We start from the raw sequence: 23,836 nt of genomic DNA, 5'->3' as shown, positions 1-23,836 counted from the left end.
CAAACTGATGGATCCATCAATCACCGAACAGGCTGGCGGACCCATCAATCACCGAACAGGCTGGTGGACCTATCCATCACCGAACAGGCTGGTGGACCCATCAATCACCGAACAGGCTGGTGGACCCATCCATCACCGAACAGGCTGGTGGACCCATCAATCACCGAACAGGCAGGCGGACCCATCAATCACCGAACAGGCTGGCGGATCCATCAATCACCAAACAGGCTGGCGGACCCATCAATCACCGAACAGGCTGGCGGACCCATCAATCACCGAACAGGCTGGCGGACCCATCCATCACCGAACAGGCTGGCGGACCCATCCATCACCGAACAGGCTGGTGGACCCATCAATCACCGAACAGGCTGGTGGATTCTTCAACCACCGAACAGGCTGGTGGACCCATCAATCACCGAACAGGCTGGTGGACCCATCCATCACCGAACAGGCTTGTGGACCCATCCATCACCGAACAGGCTGGTGGATCCATCAAATACCGAACAGGCTGGTGGACCCATCAATCACCGAACAGGCTGGAGGACCCATCCATCACCGAACAGGCTGGAGGACCCATCCATCACCGAACAGGCTGGTGGACCCATCAATCACCGAACAGGCTGGTGGACCCATCCATCACCGAACAGGCTGGTGGACCCATCAATCACCGAACAGGCTGGTGGACCCATCAATCACCGAACAGGCTTGTGGACCCATCAATCACCGAACAGGCTTGTGGACCCATCCATCACCGAACAGGCTGGTGGATCCATCAAATACCGAACAGGCTGGTGGACCCATCAATCACCGAACAGGCTGGAGGACCCATCCATCACCGAACAGGCTGGAGGACCCATCCATCACCAAACAGACTGGTGGACCCATCCATCACCGAACAGGCTGGAGGACCCATCCATCACCGAACAGGCTGGTGGACCCATCCATCACCGAACAGACTGGTGGACCCATCCATCACCGAACAGGCTGGAGGACCCATCAATCACCGAACAGGCTGGTGGACCCATCAATCACCGAACAGGCTGGTGGACCCATCAATCACCGAACAGGCTGGTGGACCCATCAATCACCGAACAGGCTGGTGGACCCATCAATCACCGAACAGGCTGGTGGACCCATCCATCATCGAACAGGCTGGTGGACCCATCAATCACCGAACAGGCTGGTGGACCCATCCATCACCGAACAGGCTGGTGGACCCATCCATCACCGAACAGGCTGGAGGACCCATCCATCACCGAACAGGCTGGTGGACCCATCCATCATCGAACAGGCTGGTGGACCCATCCATCACCGAACAGGCTGGTGGACCCATCCATCATCGAACAGGCTGATGGACCCATCCATCATCGAACAGGCTGGTGGATAGATCCATCATCGAACAGGCTGGTGGATAGATCCATCATTGCCAATGTAAGCTCAGCAATGCAGGAGGAGCACATCTATTCACTGCTGCTCCAGCGCACCAATCACAGGCGTGCGCGGACAGGAGAGAAAACCAATCAGAGAGGCGCTGAACAAACCAATCAGAGCGCTCGGGACGGGGGCACAGACGCAGCGAATCGAACTCAGAGAAACATAATCGATGAGCGAGAAAAATAATCGATGATCAAAAAAAAAAATCGCAGCGGTGAAACTTTCTTGTTGTTTTGTCATCCAGTAATTTAAGAATTGCTTTGAAAGATGGAAGGCGAGGGAGAGGGGGCGGGGTCGGGGTCCAGACGTGACTAATGGAGTGTGAGTGGCGGATTTGGAGCCGGAGATCCCAAAGGCCCAGGGATTGAATTTGGAGCCGGAGATCCCACCCACCCTCCGCTGCCCCCGGGCCCCTCCAGCTCGGCTGAGCGATGAGGGTGAAGGTGAAGCGCTGGAACGCCATCGCTACCTGGTTCTGGGTGGCGAACGATGAGAATTGCGGCATCTGCCGGACGGCGTTTAACGGCTGCTGCCCGGACTGTGAGTATGAGGGGGGGCGGCGGGGGGGGAGAGATTAGTCCCCCTCCCCCCAGCTCGGAGACCGGCGATTCCCCACTGGCCCCAGGCCCTGCAGGAACTCCTCCCCTCCCCCCCCCCCCGCGGCCTGACACCGGCAGCAGCCCCCGCTCTCCGGCCGATTCGGAGCTGACTGTCGCCGGCCCTCCCCCCCCTCAATGGCGAAACTGCGGACAGTCCAGTTTCTCCTCCTCCTCTGAAAGTGTTGACCCCCCTCATTGGAGTCCGGTTCCAGCTGTTTGTCTGACTGGCGGCTGCTGGAGGGAGGAGGTCCTGTGATTTAGGCCGCCAGGAATACATACATCTGACCAGAGCTGCTGGCATCAGTGCTGCTTTGGCCCCATTGCCTTTTGTGGTGAAAAAAATCCTGCTGTCAATCTCCTTAAAGGTTACCTGTCACCAGGTCAGCAGGTGAATCTTTGCCTCTGGGGATGGTGAATAAGCCTCTCTAATGAGGTACTGATATCTTGAGAGGGTAGTAACCACTTTGATTATATTGCACAGTGAATGGGGCACTGTTTAAATTTTGGGGGAAAAAAGTTTAAATGATGTACACATATGTGAATAAAATAAGTTCATTTTCTAATGTTCATTTTCACCATTTAAGGTTTTGTTGGATTTAAATAAGAGGAGTGATGACCTGAAGTCCTTCCTGTTGTAATATGAAGTAGGAGAGCCCACACCAATGGTGCTCCCTATTTGACACTTTCTCCTTTCCATTGTAGCGGTTCATATTATAAATGGGATTAAACTATTAGCTGTGTAATGTTGCTTTTAAGTGGCTTTTTTTTAAAGGAAGTGGAGTAAAGAAAGTTTAATTAGACTGACCTCTTGCTCTTTAATTGTTTCTGTTAATAATGCATATGGAATCTTTTGTGCTGAACCTAGTCCTGTATCCCAAACAATATCCCGTTCACCGAACATATTAAATCATGCATCATGCTTAGAAACTTTTAAACCTGCAACCTCCATTTCCCAGAAGAACAAGAACAGCAAGTGCATTGGGACAACACCAACTCCAAGTTTCCCTTTGAGTCACACACCTTCCTGACTTGGAAGTATATCACTGTTCCTTGATTGTTGTTGGAACTCACTCCTTTAAAGGTACCTGGGTGTACCTACATTCACGAATTGCAGTGGTTTAAGAAGGCTGCTTGCCAACACCTTCTTGAGGGCAATGAGAGATGGACAATAAATGCTGGCCATGCCAGCAACACTCTTATCCCATGAATGAATAAATTTAAAAATACAGGAATCCCACTCTTAATGCTATGATCTCCTGAGCTACAACAACATAATATGTCCCAAGGCTCTTCACAGAGGCATCATGGAACAAAATATGACATTGAGCCACAAAGAAATATTAGACCAGATGACCAAAAGCTTGGTCAAAGAGGTAGGTTTTAAGGAGTGACCTAAAGGAGGAAAGAGAGGTTTAGAGAGGAAATTTCAGAGTTGAGGGCCTAGGCAGCTGAAGGCATGGTTGGAGTATTAAAACTGGGGATGCTTGAGCACAGGTTTTTGAAGGGTTGCCGGGCTGCAGGAGATTTCAAAGATAGGGAGGGACCAGGTCACGGAGTAATTTGAAAAGAAGGATGACAATTTTAATATTGAGGCACCGTTAAACTGAGAGCTAATGTAGGTCAGTGAGCGCAGGGGTGATAGGCGAACGACATTTGGTGAGAGTTAGCAGGCTGAAAATGAAATTTTCATTGGAATCTAATAAAATTCTCTAACTAAATAGAATTTACACTTTTACCTAAGTCTACGTTGATTTAACAGAAATTAGGTTGCAAAACACTGTGAATAGGCTTGCTATGGGAATTTGCTTGGTCTTGGCATAGAAATGGAGCTTGAGATGCCACAGAATTCTAGGAGTACTGTTTTTAACCCGTGAGACATGAGTGCTTTAAAAAAAAAGAGAAAAGAATGATTTTCATTTATATATGGTAACTGATTCCTGTGCTCATAGTTTTATCACCTTCCCTAAAAGTTTTAAGATTTTATTTTGAACAGTGCACAATATAAATTTAGATGCAAAAAGGCTGTGGCTGCTGGTATTGGCCGAACTGCATACGTATAGTAAAGTGCAACATATAATGGCTGGGATTTCTTTCTACACCTTCAAGAGAAGATATTTAAAGTCACTAAAATCCATTAACAGCTCCAACTCAGTCATATGAAAGCAGATTTCAGTTTATTTCACTTACATTTTCTTAAAGCTGAAGTTAGACTCAGACTAGTGGCACCAATTTTAACTTTTGAGTAGAAAACCTTTTTCGGTGAAGAAACCAAACTGAAAAGTTTATTGCACCTTATGATCCAAATGTTGCTTTTCTGATGTGCACTGCTGATTCAAACTTTGTGCAAAAAAGTAGCATAAGAGAAGTTGCACAGAATTCTTTACAGAGGTGTTTGTTTTTCAGGTAAAGTGCCAGGAGATGACTGCCCATTGGTGTGGGGTCAGTGCTCTCATTGTTTCCATATGCACTGTATCCTGAAATGGCTGAACTCCCAGCAGGTACAGCAGCATTGTCCCATGTGTCGACAGGAGTGGAAGTTCAAGGAGTGATGAGCAACTGGACAAATTGAGTGAGGAATCCAAAGGCTCTGAATCAGACTTTGTACCAACTTTTTCTTTGGCTTCTCAATGATGATTGCAAAAAAAACCTTAAACATGTTACCAAGGAGATTAATGTCTGTCAAATATATTGTTTTTTTTATAAGTATTACATAAAAAGTGGTGCAAAACTAGAATAACTGACCTACATAAAATAGTTGAAATATCAAGTGAACAGGCAGATGCTAAACATAAAACTAGCATAAAAGGCCAATGTGACATCTTTGGCTACTTACTATCTGACTTCATGGGCTATTGGTAAATTAAAACTTTTTCATAAGCATTGCTATGTATTGTTTTTTATCCTCAAATCATTGTAGAGGTGGATGCAGTTCGACCAATGGAGGTCTGTGGCTGTATTTTTGAAGGTGTATAGTTATTTGTATCTGCTGGGAAGGAAGAAAACTGTTACAGTACAGCTTTAGCAAAATATTTTGTAACAGGGAGAATGAGGACTAATTTTTTTTTAAAAAAACTGACTTGGGCCAACATTTTTTGGAAATGCTAAAATAAAGGATGGACCTTTTTAGAAGCTATAAAATTACTGAATTGTCATTGAATTTTGCAACACAGACAAGGCTCTCTGACATGTTCCCGCCTCCTTGCACTTTTCCTGGAGGTGAGCGCTGTGGTAATACACTTGGTGATGGCATGCAATAATTAGTGAGCCAATTAGTGAGGTAATTAACAGGCATTTGTGAGCAGGCTACAATCTTGCCAGCGTCATGCAGAATCTTCCTGTGTCCCCATCCGTGCAAGTAAGAGGTGGAGCCTTTGTTACATGTGATTGAGAGTTAACTGATAATGGCAGAAAATGGCAAAACTGCTGTCTTCTCATCTCATAGCCGTAACATTGACTGTGTAATTCGTGGAAATGGTAATCACCATGAACATCATTATGCCTCAGTTGCACCCCTGATGCTGATGGTGGCTGCAGTGCTTTCCTGCCACCCTTGCTCCTTGGGCCTCAGCAGCACTCCCACTGATCACAAAGTGGGGCTGCTGGCCTCCCTTGCAGTGGGCTTTGCTTCAGGCCTGTGTGATTATGATGTGGTAAGAACCAGATTTGATATAGTTAACACTTCAACTGATTATGTGGGTGATGGTCAGAACAGTTGAAAACTAAATATTTCTGCAGCACAATAATAAGTCTCCCATCCTTTACAATGCATGATTTACAACAAGGTTTGACCTTAGTATGTATTTCTATTTCACTGTAGGGTGTTAATCATATTTGATTTTATCTCATTTCATTGAACTTTGCTAGTTGCTTAGTTTTTGATTCAAGAAAAAAAAAGGTAAACTTTTTTACAAGGTTTAGTATGATGACCTTGACCCTGGAATTACTGCTTGATCTATGGATTATAGAATTTCCAAGACTTGTCCGCCACTCAGTTGGCTGGTACATTCTTGGAACAATTGGCTTACGTAAAAAAAGGGAAAGCTGATAGCAGCAATGCATTCTCTAAACAGGATGTGCCCCCTTCCCTGGCAAGAGTTTTGTTTATCCTTGGGGAAAATTAAGTTCTTGATTGATGCTTGCTGCCAAATTTTGGAACTTGCACAGTTTAACTCCAGTCCAGTGTTCCTTAACAAATCCTTACTCTAAATAAGCAAGAGAGGAAATCTGAGATTGAAGTACAAGTGATTTCATTGTAGTAACTTCATAGTTGAGGCATTTATTCTCGCATAAGACCTGTTCTGTACACAGTTTAATGTTGTATAAATTTGAGGTTATGGAATTTATGCCTGAAAATTGAGAGTTTTGTATTGTCTGAATGAATATTGTACTTTTATAGTGAAAACTATGAATCTGAATTATTTCCTATTTAAATTGAGAAACAGTACAGTAGAAATTTATTTAATTAGCATCTTGTGGAGTACTTGACCTCCTTTTTATGATCAAGATGAAACTTGAAACAAGTGTGAAATTGTGTCCAACTTGTTCTACAGTTCTGACGTATTGAAGTACACTTGTGGAGTACTTGACCTCACTGAAATTGTGTCCAATTTGTTTGACAATTCTGATATATCATATTGAAGTGCACTTAATTTTATTTTTCTCACCAGTTTTAGTACCACCTCACTTGGAAACTATATATTTTTTATTTTAGTGTCTTTATAGTTTTAATTTGATTGCATTTTAAGCTTTATTGCTGTTCCGATAGAACAATCGTGTATGGAATGCAGCTTGTCCCTGTGAATACATTTAACCCGTCTGCTGATACAAACTGCTATGGGTGGCATCAATGAAACATAAACTCTGAAATAATAGTGCACAGAAGATATGGTGCAACTTAATGCTGCCAGTATTCACTTTGGCAAGATTAATTTTGCTGGGACAAATCTTTGGTAAAATATAAATGCTCAATCATAGTAAAAACTTTCAATTTACAATCTTTATGCTCTGGAACATTTGCTTTTTGTTTTAGAAAAATTGTTCTTTAAAGTCATTTTCCATAGGTTTCTGCATTTACCACATTAAGAATCTGATTAGATTGGAAAATAATTAATATTTTGCTAAAATATTTTATTAATGCTGAGTTTGGCATTAATACTTAGGAAATGTTTGTATAATTGCACAACACATTGATCAGAATGTATGTTCAGCTATTTTGAGTTTGGGGTATGGAAATACATCATCAATTGAATTATACAAATTAATTAACGTTTGTGGCCAGCAGTTATTCAAATCCTTTATTAAAGAAAATATCAGAATTGCCTGCTGGATGAGCTAATAAAATAACTGACCAGGCTTTATTTTGCAGTCACCCAATCTACAGCATGGTATGGGAGTAGGCTTGCATTCTGCCAAGTGTGTTCTCTACAGCTGAAATAGTGTGTTCCAAAGGTTGTGTTGCTTGCCCAGTTCCCCACTGCCAGGGTTCGGAGTATCTCCTCGCAGTTGGAGACAAACTTGGAGTGGATGATCTAGTTGTCGTGATCCATGTAGGAACCAATGTTCTGCAGATGGAGTTTGAGGAGCTGGTTTCTAAATTAAGCAGAACCTCAAGGATCATCATCTCTGGATTACTACCTGACCCATGTGGAAATTGGCATAAATTCAAGCAGATTAGAGAATTAAATGCTGGCTCAAAGATTGGTGAAGGAGCGGAAGGAGTTTTGATTCATGGGACACTGACAGCAGTACTGGGGAAAGAGCAAGCTGTTCAGTTGGGGTGGTCTCAATTTAAACCAGGCAAATCCTTTGACTTGGGCTATGGATAAGGTATTTAATGAAAAGGGTGAGGGGCCAGGTAGGGTCGGTTGAAGGGAAATTTAGAAGCCTAAAGGGAAAAGTCAAAGCAACAGAGTAGTATGGCGATTTGGATAAAGACAAGTAGTATGTGATAGAAATTGATAAAGTAAGAAACAGTAATAGTGCATCAGCGCATAAGGTCCATGCAAAGGATAGTTTAAAAAATAAAATTAAAGGCTATTTGAATGCAAGGTGTGTGCTTCAAGACATGACCAGCAGTCTTGAGAGTACCGGCGCAAGGGTTGGTCGACACAACAGCTGCAAGAAGACCAAGATAGTGACAGCTGAATGGTAACAAGGCCCTCCCACCAGCATCAGGCAAAAGGACATTGACCACTTACCCTACCTGGGAAGCAACATCGCCAGGGAGGGTGATGTAGAAACCAATGTCCACGTAAGAATCAGTAAAGCAACATTGGTCTTCCAGCGGCTCCACATGGTCTGGGCATCCAATACCATCAACCTGACCATGAAGCTGCAACTTCACATGTCCGTAGTACCAACCACAAATAATGTCAGTGTGACATGGAAGAGAACTGTAAAGCTGTATGTCTTTCACCATCATTACTGATCTAAGATCCTGGGCATCAACTGCAGAGGTAACATCACCAACAAAGAAGTGCTACAGAGAACTGGTCAGAAGTGCCTGTGGACATTATGACGGAGTGACAACTGAGACTGGCTGGCTATGTATTTGGCCTCCCAGACATATGCCCCCCAGAATGGCAGTAGAATGGATACCACCAGATGGAAAAAGACGGATGAGCCTGAGAAGACTTGGTAAAGTACATTTTAGGAGGACCTTCAAGGGCAAGGCACCATCTTGGCTGGAGCGAAAGAAATTGCGATGGACCGAGGCCGTGGCAGAGTCTTACTGCCCAGTCCTGCATGAGATGGGAGAATCTGAGTCTATCTGAATGCATGAAGCATTTGTAACAAGATAAATGAACTTTCAGTAAAGCAAATACAGATAAATGTGATTGACCTAATCACCATTACAGAGTCATGGTTGCAAGGTGACCAAGATTGGGAAATAAATATTCCAGGACACTTGACTTTATCAAAAAGATAGGCAGAATAAAAAAGAGGAGCAGCCCTGATAAAGGGTGACATAAGGAGAGTAGTAAGAAATAATCTTTACTTAGAATATCAGGAAGTAAATCAGTATGGGTGGAGATTAGGATTAACAAGGATCAGAAAACACTGGCGGGAGTAACTCATAGGTCCCATAAGAGTACTTATATTGTTGGGCAAAACATTAACTCCACCAAGAGCTGGAGCTTGTAATAAAGGCAATGTAATAATTATGGAGGACTTGAATCTTCTTACAGACTGGGCAAATCAAATTTGCGAAGATAGTCTGGGAGATGAGTTTTCAGAATGCGTTTGCAACAGCTTTCTAGAACAATATGTTATGGAACTAACTAGAAATAAAGCTACTTTAGATCTAGTAATGTGTAATAAGGCAGGGTTAATTATTAATCTCATTGTAAAAGATCCTCTGAAAGAAAGTGATCGTAATACAATTGAATTCCATATTAATTTTTAGAGTGACATACTTGAGTCCAAAACTAGCATCTTAAACTTAAAACCCATTATATAGGTCTGAGAGGAGAACTATCTAAGGTTGATTGGGTCAATAGACTAAAAGATATGGCTGTAAATAAACATTGGGAAACATTTAAAGAAACTATTAAAAATTTAAGAAAAATATGTCGCATTAAAAAACAAAAACTAAGTGTGAAAGATCCCTTTGTGGCTTACTAGGGAAGTTACAGACAGATTAAAGGAAGAGACCTATAATGTTATGGAGAATATTAGTAAGCCTGAGAATTGGGGGAGTTTTAGAAACCAGCACAGGGCCCACCAAAAATTTGATAAGAGAAAAAAGTAAAATAAAAATAAACTAGACAGGAATATAAAATACATTGTAAGAGCCTTTACAAGAATATAAAAAGGAGAGTAACGAAAGGGAACATTTGTCCCTTAGACAGGAGAAATTATAGGGAATGAGGAAATGGCAGAGATGTTGATCAAATATTTTGTGTCTGTCTTCGCAGTAGAATCACACATTGCCTACCAGAAATAGAGGGCAACCAAGGGACTAATAAGAGTGAGGATTTTAAAAGTAATTAGCATCAGCAGAGAAAAGGCATTGATGCAATTTAAGGGACTAAAAGCTGACAACTCCCTAGGACCTGATGGCCTACAAGCTAGGATAGTGGATGCGCTAATTATGATTTTTCAAAATTGCCTATATTCTAGAATGATATCAGCTGATTGGATGTTAGCAAATGTGACACTGCTATTCAAGAAATGAGAGAGAGAAAACAGGGAACGTAGCCAAAGCTTTGTTAGCCTGACATCAGTTGATGGGAAAATGCTAGAATATTATTAAGGAAGTCTTAATGCACTAAGAAAATCATACTATGATCAGAGTCAACATGATTTTAGGAAGGTAATATCATGTTTGACAGATTTATTAGAGTTTTTTGAGCATGTAACTAGTCGGATAGATAAAGGGGAACCCAGTAGAAGTGGTATACTTGGATTTCCAAAAGGCATTTGATAAGGTGCCACACAAAAAGTTAATACACAATGACAGGGCTTATGGAGTTGAGGGGTAATATATTAGCATTGTTGGAGGATTGGTTAACGGACAAGAAGCAGAGAGGAGGAATAAACGAGAGTTTAAGTTGGCAGGCTGTAACTAGTAGAGTGCCACAAAAATCAGTGCAGGGACCTCAGTTATTTACAATTTATAATAATGACTTAGATGAAGGGACTGAGAGTAATGTATCTAATTTTGCTAATGATACAAAGCTAGGTGGGAATGTAAGCTGCAAAGGGTCCATAAAGGCTCCAAAAATATATAGTCAGGTTAAGTAAGTGCAAAAAGATGGCAGATAGAGTATAATGTGGGTAACTGTGAAGTTATTCATTTTGGTAATAATAAAAAAGCAAGAATAATTTTTCAAAGGTGTGGAACTTTTAATAAATACTGGTCATTAGAGATACTTGAATGTTCTTATACAAGGAATACAAAGTTAACATTCAGATACAGCAAGCAATTAGGAAGGCAAATGGCAATAAAGACCAATATGCAAGGGGATTGGAGTACAAGAATCAGGATGTCTTGCTACAATTGTACAGGGCTTTGGTGAGACCATGCCAGGAGTACTGTGCAGTTTTGGTCTCCATAAACCAAGGAAGGATATACTTGAAACAAAAACAGAAAATGCTGGAAAAACTCAGCAGGTCTAGCAGCATCTGTGGAGAGAGAAACAGAGTTAACATTTCAAGTCTTTATGACGAAAAATGTTCATTAGGTTGGTTCCTGGGATGAGAGGGTTGTTCTCTGATGAGAAGCTGAGTAAATTTGATCTATATTCTCTAGAGTTTAGGAGAATGAGAGGTGATGTCACTGAACCATATAAGATTCGGAAGGGGCTTTGGAGTGGATACTGAGAGGTTATTTTCCCTGGCTAGGGAATCTAAAACAGGTGGGTACGGTCTCATGATAAGTGGTTGATCATTTAGGACTGAGATGTAGAGAAACTTCTTAACTTGGAAGGTTATGGATACTCCATAGTTGAACATATTCAAGGCTTAGATAGAGTTGTGATCTCTCAAGGAATCAAGAGATATGGGGAGCAGATGGGAAAGTGGAGTTGAGGCAGAAAATAAACCATGATTGTATGGAATGGTTCTTAAGTTCCAAGATATGTTTTTGACAAAAAAAAATTCAGTTGGGAAAATGAACCTGCTTCCTAAGATAACCACTTTATGCCTTTATAGACTATTTCCAATCTGAGTATTGGACTCCTATGTAACAACATTGAGGGTATGCAAAAAGGATTCAACTGCACCCTCCGTTTTGCAATATTTTGCTTCAGAAAGCTTATGGCACGGAAATAAATTATGAAACAAATATAATGTATCATTTTATTCCCACAGTCAATTAACTGTAGAACCATTTTTTCAGTTTCATAACTAATTTGTTAAAAATACACCGAGAAATTATACTCTGCAAAAAAAAATCATTATTGAATATTATGGAATACAGTGAAAGCAAATTATACATTCATAGTTTATTCAGAAAATGTTAATTAACAATGTTATAGGACTGTCACTGTAGTCTGTAGTAAGTACTTGAGAATAATGTGGGATAGTATACATCTGAATCAAGGCAATGCCATTGTGCTTTAAATGCATAACTGACATTTAGAAGGTTTGAGTTGTTGGGTAAAATTGACTTTTTATTAACACAAAAGTAGATTATTCCTATTGAAGCCATTTTGAGAATTTCATGTTTTAAGACAACATATACTCAACTGTACTAGCACAAAGGGAAAATTGCCATTTTCCTCTATTTTCACACCTGTGTTTTTGACAACAAAAAATGGAATTGGATATGTTGCTATTTGGGTTCAACTTCATTTAAAATTCTCAGCCTCTATGCAATACCACTATGTGCCCCTGTATAAAAAGGGAAATAATGGCCCAGACTTTGTAGTTAGGTGAAGGAATATTGCTGGCTGTTCACCTTGCTGACAAAAGTTGTTTCTGGATTTTGAGCGGAGACATCGGACAGCTAATCTAGCGCACCACTCTCTATTGGGATCTGTGAGGAGAGCAAGAAACAGGGAGGTGCTTCTCTCAATCAGGTTGAACAATTCTCACAGACATGCAGACTCTAAACCAGGAAGTACAAATTATATGTAAATCATGTTCAGAAAGTGAAAAAAATAATTAGGAAAGGCAGGTGGGACTAAAAAAGGAGACATAATAGAGGCAAAAAATGTTTTTAAAAACTATTTAAAATTTCCCATATTAACTTCTGAAGGACTGAGACTCCACACTTGTAAAGTTATCAGTAATTATTACTTCTCCCACCATTAAAAATTTATTTACTCCTGAATGCACCAGCCTTAACTTTTTTGCCACCTTTTGTGGGCAAGTACTACAAGTATATGCCAAAGCATTGATTGCTATAGCAAGTCTATTGGCATGGACTGCAGCACACCCTGTGGAGTAGCAGTGTATCTATGACAACAACTTCTGGATTCCTGAATTTTAATTGCGCATATGCAGATGCCAGAGTTGTTGTCTGATTTACTCTGTTATAACTGAGCACTGTTAGCCTCACCATTATTATTTGTGCAAAATCCAGGCCTATATTCTGGGGGAGGGGAGGAACAGCCACCTCAATCATCTTGTACACAAAGTATTTCAGTCAATGAGCAACCTGTACAGAAAGTGCACTCTTAGTGCTGCCTTTCCTTTTCAATTATGCGTCTTTATAATGAGAAAAAAACTTAATGGTGATTAGAGATAATCTGTTAGCACTGTGCTTGTGATGCTTTGGCTAGAAATCGGTGGGGTAAATTTTCATCTGGGTCAGTTTCGCTTCCTAGACTCTCTGCTGCACAATTATCGATCACAACCCCTATGATGTCAAGGTGTACTCCTCCTCCTGGTTCCACAGGAAGAGTTTTTTTAAAAAAAATCAACACTTACTTTTAACTGGTGCCACAAGGGCAATTAAAGAATCCTGAATGAGACATATTGAAGGGGCCTAACACCTGGTTTAGGCATCATACCAACTGAATATCATTGGAAAGGCAATAAAAGGCAAATGCTGCATATCAAACAAAATGAGAAACAGTCAGCAGCTGTGGGTCAGACAAATCATATTTTTCAGAACTGAAAGTTAAGCAATGGAAATTACAAAAAAAGCTACAAATCAGATCTAAAATGAATGCAGAAAATGCTGGCACCACAGAGCAGGTCCATCACTTCAGAAGGAAAAAAAAATGCCAATACATGCATTCCCCCGAATAACACCTGTACACTTGGTTCCCAAACTTGAATCCATTATCCCCTCTTACAACCACTAACATAAATTCAACAGCACCCAGTACCTTCGTGTTATAAAGAAAATGACAGATACAGCTGAGGCCCAAAGCTCGTCAAGTTAATGCTTGGACCAGTGGGCTGCAGAGTACCCAAGGGGAAGATAATATCCTCTTCCTGAAATTTGTGTTGAGCTTAGCTAGGACAAGGTAACAGGGTAAAGGCAACAATGAGTGGAAAGGAAAGAGGAGTTAAAATGATGGGCCATAGGGAGCTCAAGGTCATATTCCCAATTAAAATAGAGGTGTTCAGCAAAGCATTTATTCACCCAAATGTCCAGAAGATTGCACTACGAGCAGGGTGTACAGCATCAAGGAAGTACGTGTAAATTTGTGTCCCACATGAAAGAGATCTGGCACAGAAGGTGGAGTCATCAGAGCAAATGCAACAGAGAAAACAGGAAATAGGAACAAATCTTTCTGGGACATAGTGGATGGAAGCATATGCCAAGTAGTTGTGGGAGGTGGAGGGTTTGTAATAGATGTCTATGGAAAGCCTAATGGGAGACAGAGAGCGAGAGAGATTCAGGGAAAAAGAACAGAAGGGGACCACCATAAATGTGAGGTAGAAATTGTAAGCAGTGCAATGTGTACAATAAGAGCAAAAGCAGGAAGCAGCACCAACACAGTCATAATTATAAAAGAGGAGGAGGCCAGAGAGAAGCATGAGTCAGACTGTGTTTAACATATCCTTACAGAAAGACAGGCAGAGCTGGGTCTTTTATGGGGCACTCTTTCTCAGAGGAAGTGAGTGGAATTAAAGAGAAGTTGCTCAAACCAGGAACTAGTTCAGCTGGAGGGGACGGGCACTGCTTCAACACTATTCAAAGAAGAAGGGGAGGGTCTGGAAAATGTGCTGGTGATGGAGCTACACAAGGGGGAATTTTTAATCCAGATTACCTGGTAGAAATTTGAAAAGGCAGTAGTTAGAATAGCCCGCAAGACTTACTTATCGAGACCCCATTCTCTGCTCAGAGGTTCCAATTTTAATCTGCGCTTTTGAGCAGGGGGAATGACCAGATTCCTTTTTTAAACATGCAGATCGGTCTCTAATGATGTAATTGCAACTTGACAGGTATTTTAACAAGCTGTCTGATCAGGAAAGCCACTATGACTTTCCAGCCAGGCCAGCTTATTGGGAAGAGGTATGAGAACCAGAAGATGCCTCAAAAGGGAAGTTTTTTTTACTTTTTGAAACTTCTTGGTGGGCCTTGGAGGAGGAGGAATGCTACTCTTGCCCCACAAAGGAGGTTTAAGGTACCCCTGGCCTGCATGAAGCCCCCACAACTTACCTGAGTGCCAGGAACTATTCCCTTGATCCCTGGCAGCAGGACACTTCTGCCCATAATTTTGCTCTCACCTGCCACCGGTTGTCACTTGGGGTTCACACTACATCCACATGCAAACAACTTTTAATACATAATACCAAGCTCACCATTTATATATAATTTTTCAACTATACACTTCCATATAAAGAAAGATATAAATGAAAACTCTGACAGAAGGTGACTATTTGGTTTAACAATTATGGCTTAACTGAACTAAAACAAAACTTTATTTGTATCTAAAGGGAACAAATCAGTTTATTTAAATTGCTTGATTTTTAGAAATTGGATAATGCATTTCTGAGATACAAAAATATTTAGCACTGTTTTTAGAGATGCACAATATTCAATTTGTATACTTGAATAATTTCAAGACATTAAATATTTGTTCTCCAGGAAGCAACCAGGCAACCAGGCAATGCTGCAGCTTTGATTACAGTTCACTCAGTCCTAACACTTCAATAAATACTTACAGTATCGTTCACAATATTTTCTTGGTTCATGCAAATCTGGCACGCCAGACACCACTTAAAACATCTTAAGTATTTAAATCATCTAATGGTGGTTTCATACAAAGAAAATGGACTTATATAGTGTTTTCAGTCCATGCAAGCATACAGTGATTTTAAAAATATAGCAAACACTTTAAACATATATGTATATAAATACAAAAAGTTCCAGTTAATAATGAAACAACAGATGGCAGCATAGTTATCTGGCAATACGTTATATTATTAAGACAAATACTAAGGTGCCTCTCACCTGTTTTGCTAAGAAAAAAGATACAATACATAACCTCACTGGTACTAGGTAAACATGCAAGCATTGACAGGTGTCAACTTGCTTATCATTATGACTGTATCACATTTACAACATACATTTTGTCATGCCCAATAAAGGCATGTCATATTCATAACTTTAAACATGGACTGTATTCAATATAGAATTTTCTGGAACTGCCTTTTCTTTCTAAAATGGACATTAAAAGGTTATGATGGCAGACGAGGATCAGGTGACTTGTGCAATTTCTGCACAGCCTGAGAATGACCTCCAGCCTCTGTAAAGTTCCTAATTAAATTGCCATGGGTGGGTGCCTCCCCTGAATAGGTATGCCAAAACAAAGCCATTTGTGGAATTCACACCCCCTATTTTTGTGGACTTACCCAAAACTCAAAATCCATGGACTCTCAGACACATTGTCTCCGAACTCAAAAGTTCACCACAAGTAGGTGTGAATGGCCACCATCCATTCCCCATTGTGTAGCAATGGCTTTTAACTTCAAACCATTATGGGTGGACAATAGAAATGTTAACCAAGTGATCACATGACTGAAACTGACCACAGATAACAAATCTTATTACCTGAAGGACGGGGGAGAAACCAGTCAGTCTGTAAACAACACAGCAAGAAACAGCAGCAGCAGTAAAGGTAGCAACATCTATGCTTTAATACAGAAGATTGTAACATCGTAAGATCTCCAAGTCTGTTTCTTTCAAGTCCACCAGTACAGAAAACCAACCTCTTAGTAATAAGACTACAAAAGCAACTGACATCATGTCCTGCTGAAAATTCCCCTCTTTGAGGGAATCCTGCAATGACTTTGATACATGACTTTGGTTATTGAATTCACATAGCTACACTTCAAGAGCTCTGCTTCTTCATCAGCCCTGCACCAAGGTTAGCTATTCATATGACTTACAAACTGTTCCTTTATTTGTAATTTGCAAAAATACACTATCCTCTTTAACTATATTTTTCTCTTGTGTGTGCGTGTGGTAGAGTGTGTGTGCGCACGCGCGAGTGATGAGTGACATTGCATAAAATTTTCAGGGTGAATGAGTGAATAAATAAAATAAATAAATAACCCTTTTCATTTAAGCCCACCGAAAGCATGGGTTTAACTTTGGTGCTGCTGGTCATTCAAACTGACCGTGCACTCAGGAGTTAAGAAACATCTACATCTTCCTTTTCAAAAACACAGTGATTTTGGACAGTAAGGGAAGGAAACAGGGATTTCAGTTCTCTCTCATCCCTATCTGTAACAATTTCCATAACCTTCCTTAAACTCAGAATGATATCTCAAAGTAATTTACAAAAAAGGGAAAAATAGTAATGATATTTAAGTTTTTATTCTTTCATGGGATGTGGGCTTCGCTGGCAAGGCCAACATTTGTTGCCCATCCCTAATGCCCCTTGAGAAGGTGGTGGTGAGGTGTCTTCTTGAACCACTGGAGCCCATCTGGTAAGTGCAATAAAAGATCCTATGCAACCTTTTTGTATAAAATATCTGTCTATAACTTTAATCATCGTCATAGAAATTCATTGGAAATATCCCCACCACCATGATTTACTTTATCATATCGAATTATTTTAAATATTGCATTATTTGAGAAGCCTACTTACATTCAAAGAGCTTAAAGGAAACAGTTTCTTATTCAGTGCCCAGGGAATCAATACACCACAAGTGCAGAAGTAGGGAGTTTTACTTTTGTTCTGCACCCAATAAGGGTATTCCCCTTTTCTATTTCTTTCTCCCTTCAAGCTACAATGATGCTGACTGGTGAGGGAGGGGGAATGATAGGGACCACGCAGGGGAAATATACCTGAAAATATATAATAGATTATCGACTTTTAAAACAGAACAACCTGAATTTCCAGAAATATGGATGAAAAATTAACAAGCTCCTGTTCGAAAACATACCACTGGGAATTTCCTTTTCCACCCAACCTATGTATTAAGAGTGAGGGAAAAGTTCACTCACTGATTATTAAACTCTTCAACTTTCCTTGCAGGCAATTCTACAAGTACACTAGAGTGGTGCTTGTTCAATCCAGACAATTTTCTTTTGCTCATCCTTTATTGCTGCTTTTACCAAGGTGACGAGCGAATCAAGATCACTCCAGCCATTGGAAATACTGTTGTACAGGCATGGCAATGTGTCCAAGCAAGTCTCCTCCCTTCGGGAACACTCCAATAGCAAATTCTCCATCACTCCATATTTCTGCAAGATTTTTCTAAACAAATCAAAAGTACATTAATGTGTCTTCCACCAAAAGAGTACAGGATCTTGAAAAAAAGAGTGCATTAAAACCCAAAACTTTAGTTACACTAACAAAATGCATTTTCCTTCCGAAAAAATAATTGTGGCAATTCCAGTTAAAGATCTGCTCAGTGAAATCTTGTGTTCACATCTTTTAAAGGATTGGATGACATAAGTAAAGGGAGTTCTCTTGGAGAGTATCCGTCGGATAATACTGGTATTGAACAGGAGGCCAATTTGGAGGATAGTCATGTATTAATTTAATGCCTTTAATGTGAAGAGAATTCCAAGACATTTCATGACGGAAATAGATGAGGAACAAATGCCAAGCCATGGGTCAGAGATTGGGATTAGTGTTGAGTAGATTTATAATGGTGGAGAGAGAAATGCTGCCAATATAGATTGGCAAGGATAGATGTTATGGATGAATGGAAGTTAGCACTGGACAGGATATGAGCAGCTGAATTTTGGACAAGTCAGAGATTATGAAGTGGATGAACCAACTCAGTCACTAGCTAATGTCCTGACCATGATAGATGTCAATGTCCAACTAGGTCAGTTCACTTCATGTAACATTAAGAAATGGCTGAGTGCACTCGACGCAGTAAAACCTATGAGCACTGACAATATCTTGACTGTAGCATTGAAGACTTGCACACCAAAAATAGCTGCTCCCCAAATCAATCTGTTTCATCATAATTACGACACTTGACATCTACCTGACATTGTGGACATTTCTGAGGTCTGTCCGACCCACAAAAGACCCCATTAAAAATCTAGTTCAATTAAACTTGTGTAAACAGTCATTTATGATAAGCTAAAAACAAAAAACTGCTGATGCTGGAAATCCAAAACAAAAACAGAAACAGAAATACCTGGAAAAACTCAGCAGGTCTGGCAGCATCGGCGGAGCAGGGTACAGTTGACATTTCGAGCCCTCATGACCCTTCAACAGAACTAAGTAAAATTAGGAGAGGGGTGAAATATAAGCTGGTTTAAGGTGGGGGTGGGGGGGTTGGGGGGCCGGTGGCGGTTGTTGGGACAAGCAAGCAGTGATAGGTGGAGATAACCAAAAGATGTCACAGACAAAAGAACAAAGAGGTGTTGAAGGTGGTGATATTATCTAAAAGAATGTGCTAATTAAGAGTGGATAGCAGGACAAGCAAAGTACAGATAGCTCAAGTAGGGGTGGGGTGAAATAAGACTAAAAGGGCATAAAAGGTATAGATAAATGATGGGTGGAATACATTTAAAAATAATGGAAATAGGTGGGAAAAGAAAAATCTATAAATTATTGGAAAAAACAAAAAGGAGGGGGAAGAAATGGAAAGGGGGTGGGGATGGAGGAGGGAGTTCAAGATCTAAAATTGTTGAACTCAATATTCAGTCCGGAAGGCTGTAAAGTGCCTAGTCGGAAGATGAGCTGCTGTTCCTCCAGTTTGCGTTGAGCTTCACTGGAACAATGCAGCAAGCCAAGGACAGACATGTGGGCAAGAGAGCAGGGTGGAGTGTTAAAATGGCAAGCGACAGGGAGGTCTGGGTGATGCTTGCGGAGAGACCGAAGGTGTTCTGCAAAGCGGTCACCCAGTCTGCGTTTGGTCTCTCCGATGTAGAGGAAACCGCATTGGGAGCAACCACCTCTTTGTTCTTTTGTCTGTGACATCTTTTGGTTATCTCCTCCTAACACTGCTTGCTTGTCCCAACAACCTCCCCCACTTAAACCAGCTTATATTTCATCCCTCTCCTAATTTTACTTAGTTCTGTTGAAGGGTCATGAGGACTCAAAACGTCAACTGTCCCCTTCTCCGCCGATGCTGCCAGACCTGCTGAGTTTTTCCAGGTATTTCTGTTTCTGTTTTTATTTATGATAAGCTGTTTCCCTTATCATTCTTTATTTCACGAAAAGGCATTGAGCACTTCTAGTAGGCATGACACTAAAACATAAAAGTGATCAAAATCATGCTTTGAAGCAGTGACAACATTGCAATGCTCTCATACAAGCAGGGATGTAGACTGGCCACACGGGTGCTTTCTATAATGCCCTGGAATTTAAAATCCGTCCCAAAACCATCTTTTTGACCTAGATTTCAGGCACCTCTTGAAATTCTCCCTCCATCTTCAATGAGCTTGGCCAACTAACATTGTAACTAGTTTTCAATAATCATTAAAATAATCACAAAAATTCATTAAATATCACAACATTAATTGAACACCATAGAATTACAATGTTTTTGGAAGATTCTGACAGGTGCTTCCCTCTCAACTGGGAGTGAGCTGGGCTGCAAAACCATGCACAGTCAAAACATTTTTCATCTAATATCAAGTTGCCAAAATCAGAAGACTTGCATACAAATGCACAAATGTAAATAAGCTTGCCTATACAAATTTTGTTCTTGTTAGTTACAGCATCCCTGTTAAATTATTTAAAGCAGGCGATGAACAGGGACCTTTAGGGATTTAGCAACAGGCATGCAAGAGGAAAGGTTGCAAATAAACAAGGAGAAATAAAGGATAAAAGAGCACATCTATTCCATCCACATATCTACTCTCAGTGCCATTTCAAACAAACCACCAAAAAAATTGGCACACACAAAGTTGCAGTATCTGTTGTGCACATAGACACAGGAAATGACACTTGCTCACACACTGTACTACTTTCATACTTTGTAGTTATGGAGCCACAGATGACGATGGTTAAAGGAAGTCATTAAGCCTTACAAGTATGCAACTGTCAGCAACATTTAATCTAGTATACTATAATGTTGGTACAATTTGTGGTCAGCAATGAATCCTGACAAGCTTGCAGAAAGATAGTTCACAAAGCAAACTGGGGAGATTTGCACTAAGAGGCTCTCTGTTTTAGTGCTTTTTTTTGTGATCTAAACATTGATGTCAAAATGCTTCTCAGCTAAGTTTTGTTAGAGTCAAGGGTGCTTTGACGCACCCGTGTACTGATTGACTTGCTAACTGAAACAAAAAACTTGTTTTCAGTTCAGGTGTTCTACGTCCCTTTTGTCACATTGCTGATGAATGAAGTGTTAAAGGAGATATTCAATTACTTGTGAAAATGTTCAGTGTGAATATAGGCATTTTTACATCAGCACTTGCCCAGTTCAAGTTGCAGAAGAGCAATTTTCTCCCATTTACACTGCTGGCACCGACTTTCGTGAACTGGCAACAAAAAGTGGACCTGCATTCCCCTTGACAATAAAGAAACCATCAGCTATTCAAAAACAGGGAACCTGTGCACTCATGCTGCTCTCCTGCTATTTGTATTAATAAAACTCTAATGAGAAACGCTAAGGAGGTTGCATCCAAATGCCCTATTTTGCATTGAGTCAAATGTAAATGAATGGATTATAGTGAAAACTTTCCTACAATATAAATTTGCATACACCTGTGTTAGATACAGTTGACCATATATGGAATTTCTTAATGCTGCATTCATATAAATAACTGCTTACTGAAGCAGGCATTGCTATATAAATCATTACTTTAAAATATAGGGAAATTCCTAAATCAGTAATATTCTTATTAATATAAAAGCAGGTGAACAAATGTGCATGCGTTGTTGTTGTTGTAAAGTCAGAGACTGTGACTACTGGAGCTGCTACCTTTCCCAGTGAACTTAACTACTTGAATGTCAGAGGGCAATCCACTTTGCTTTTATAAGGCCAGGCTTGAAATCGCATGTTCTGCTCATGTTACCTGTTCCCAGCAGCATGAAGGCCAATTCATTTATATTCAGTTTGTTGCCAACTTTGCAAAAGTCATCAAGAGAAAACTAAATCTAAATATGCAATCATTGTTCCAATCCATGCACTCATTAAGCTAACACTTGGAAGATGAATACGTTTGAAAATTGCGATCAATGTGAACAAAATGTGTACTAGGAGTAAAGGATGAACTCATTTCTACCATTAATCCATGCAATACAGTTTGACTTACTTAATTTTCTTAATGTTTTTCTCACAGAGATGGATGATAATGACAATGGGATAGATCTCCACTTTATGTAACCGCCTCACACAGTCCAGACCAAGTTCCATTAGGCAGTGGACATTCTGTAATTAAACATCATGGAAACCAAAGCATTTTCTTTTCAGTTTTCTCATTCAATCAATTTTTACTGCACCGGAAAAGTACCAATGGGATTATGTAGAATATGCTTAATCCTGATTTATATTAAAACTGTTGTTTCAGATTGAAAACCAATTAATTCAAATCACAGCTAGCCCAACAATAAATGGGATTAGAGTTTAGGAGGGCACACCCAATAGCTCAATTAATAGGTAGCATGTAGCAAAGCTGTACTGACTTGGAAGATCCCAGGTAAAATAAATCTCTGGTCTGAGCTAGGTTAACTGATCTTATTGGAGGCAGTTGTAGGCACTTTGCAATTAGCCCTATTCTCCTGGTTCAGGGTAATAAACTTGGTCAGTGTTTCCATTCCTGAAGGTGTCAGCTGTGGCTCAGTTCATAGCACCCTCGCCTTTGAATCAGAGGGTTGTGGGTTCATGTCCCACTCCCGGAAACCAAGAACTGTGATTGTACTTGAAAAGAGTTGCAATCTGTGACTGTTGATAACTTGAAAGAGTATCCAGTGACTCCAGCTGGAAATATACAATTGTTGTTGCAAGTTGAAAATAGAATTAAGCTTGGCAGTGATACTCCCCAAGGTCAAACAGCCTGCTGACATTCACTGCCAAGGCTCACAAATGAAAAACATCCACTTGATTGAGGTACTGGTGTCCGATATCTATGAAACTGTAGTCTCCTAGAAGGAAGAGAAACTACCTTCTGAAGACAAAGGATCAAGGAGGGTGGAAATAGGTGAAGAAAAATCACAAATGAAAGAGAAGGATTACATGAACAAAAATAAAATTAGAACTGCATTACTATGCTTTCCCCACTAACTCAGTGGTAATAACATTGTCTACTGCTGTACTGAGCCATATGAAGCAGGAGGGTCTCCTTTTTATCATTGGTTATTTTCGAGTTAGCTCATCTCAGCTGTGGAATCCTTTCATTGCTTTCAGTGGCACTAGGCTAGGAAGGGAAACATCAGATAAGTTTTCCACTTCTAATTATCCACTAAACTTTCTTTTGCCTTGAATAAAAGTAAGCAGATTAAGATGCGTTTTTCTTTGTCAAAAGATTAAATGGGTGGGGTGGAGTTCATGTTGGGTGGTGTGCATATTATCTATGGAAGCTGGGGGCTTGATGTGATAAATAGGTGTTACTTATCCCATGGTTTCTTGTGTTCCTAAAAAGAGATAGATATAACATACAAATATACCAATATAGAGTAGGCAGTATTTAACCAAACCAAGTTGGTGCTTTCTGAGTAGAGAATTGACCTGATTTAGAAGCTCACCAAGTTCAATAGCATCTCTTGTGACATTTACATTTATCTTCCATAATTCCGTAAGATTTTTCTAATTATTTGACTAACTGACTAGATGAAAAACACAAGAGCAATGGGAAATGCAAGGGCAGTGGGAAGAGTAAAAAGTGGCAGTGCTAAGTGTATGTTGCAGAAGCACTCTTCCCTATATACTGATCATGAAGTAGATGAAGAGGAACCACTGATAAAGGATTGATATTATGGGTAGGGCAACAATGGGAGAGCAAGAAATGTAAACAAAGGACTGGTGAAAGAAAA

General features: G+C 40.4%; 2 protein-coding genes across 5 annotated transcripts in view; one reads left to right on the top strand and one right to left on the bottom strand.

Annotated features, from left to right (window-relative positions):
* The first annotated feature begins 1,842 nt into the window (after positions 1 to 1,842).
* Positions 1,843 to 7,302, top strand: anapc11 (APC11 anaphase promoting complex subunit 11 homolog (yeast)). The gene is made up of 2 exons (XM_078571085.1): positions 1,843 to 1,974; positions 4,437 to 7,302. Exons 1-2 carry the CDS (start codon positions 1,866 to 1,868, stop codon positions 4,580 to 4,582), a joined length of 255 nt encoding a protein of 84 aa, XP_078427211.1. The 5' UTR covers positions 1,843 to 1,865; the 3' UTR covers positions 4,583 to 7,302.
* A 3,557-nt stretch (positions 7,303 to 10,859) lies between these two features.
* card14 (caspase recruitment domain family, member 14) overlaps positions 10,860 to 23,836 on the bottom strand; it is a 107,457-nt gene continuing 94,480 nt past the window's right edge. For 3 of the 4 annotated variants that reach the window (XM_078571058.1, XM_078571056.1, XM_078571059.1), the window contains 2 exons: positions 22,120 to 22,235; positions 10,860 to 18,145 (listed from right to left, as the gene is read on the bottom strand). In XM_078571058.1, the coding sequence (XP_078427184.1) occupies positions 17,941 to 18,145; positions 22,120 to 22,235 (321 nt within the window). In that variant the 3' untranslated portion in view covers positions 10,860 to 17,940. The remainder of the gene's footprint in view (positions 18,146 to 22,119; positions 22,236 to 23,836) is intronic. The other variant, XM_078571060.1, reaches the window with a different exon arrangement.

Source organism: Cetorhinus maximus, chromosome 24, assembly GCF_964194155.1.
Source record: "Cetorhinus maximus chromosome 24, sCetMax3.hap1.1, whole genome shotgun sequence".
Taxonomy (NCBI): Eukaryota; Metazoa; Chordata; class Chondrichthyes; order Lamniformes; family Cetorhinidae; genus Cetorhinus; species Cetorhinus maximus.
The sequence above is the reverse complement of the archived record's forward strand: the minus strand, read 5'-3'. Positions and strand labels throughout refer to the sequence as shown.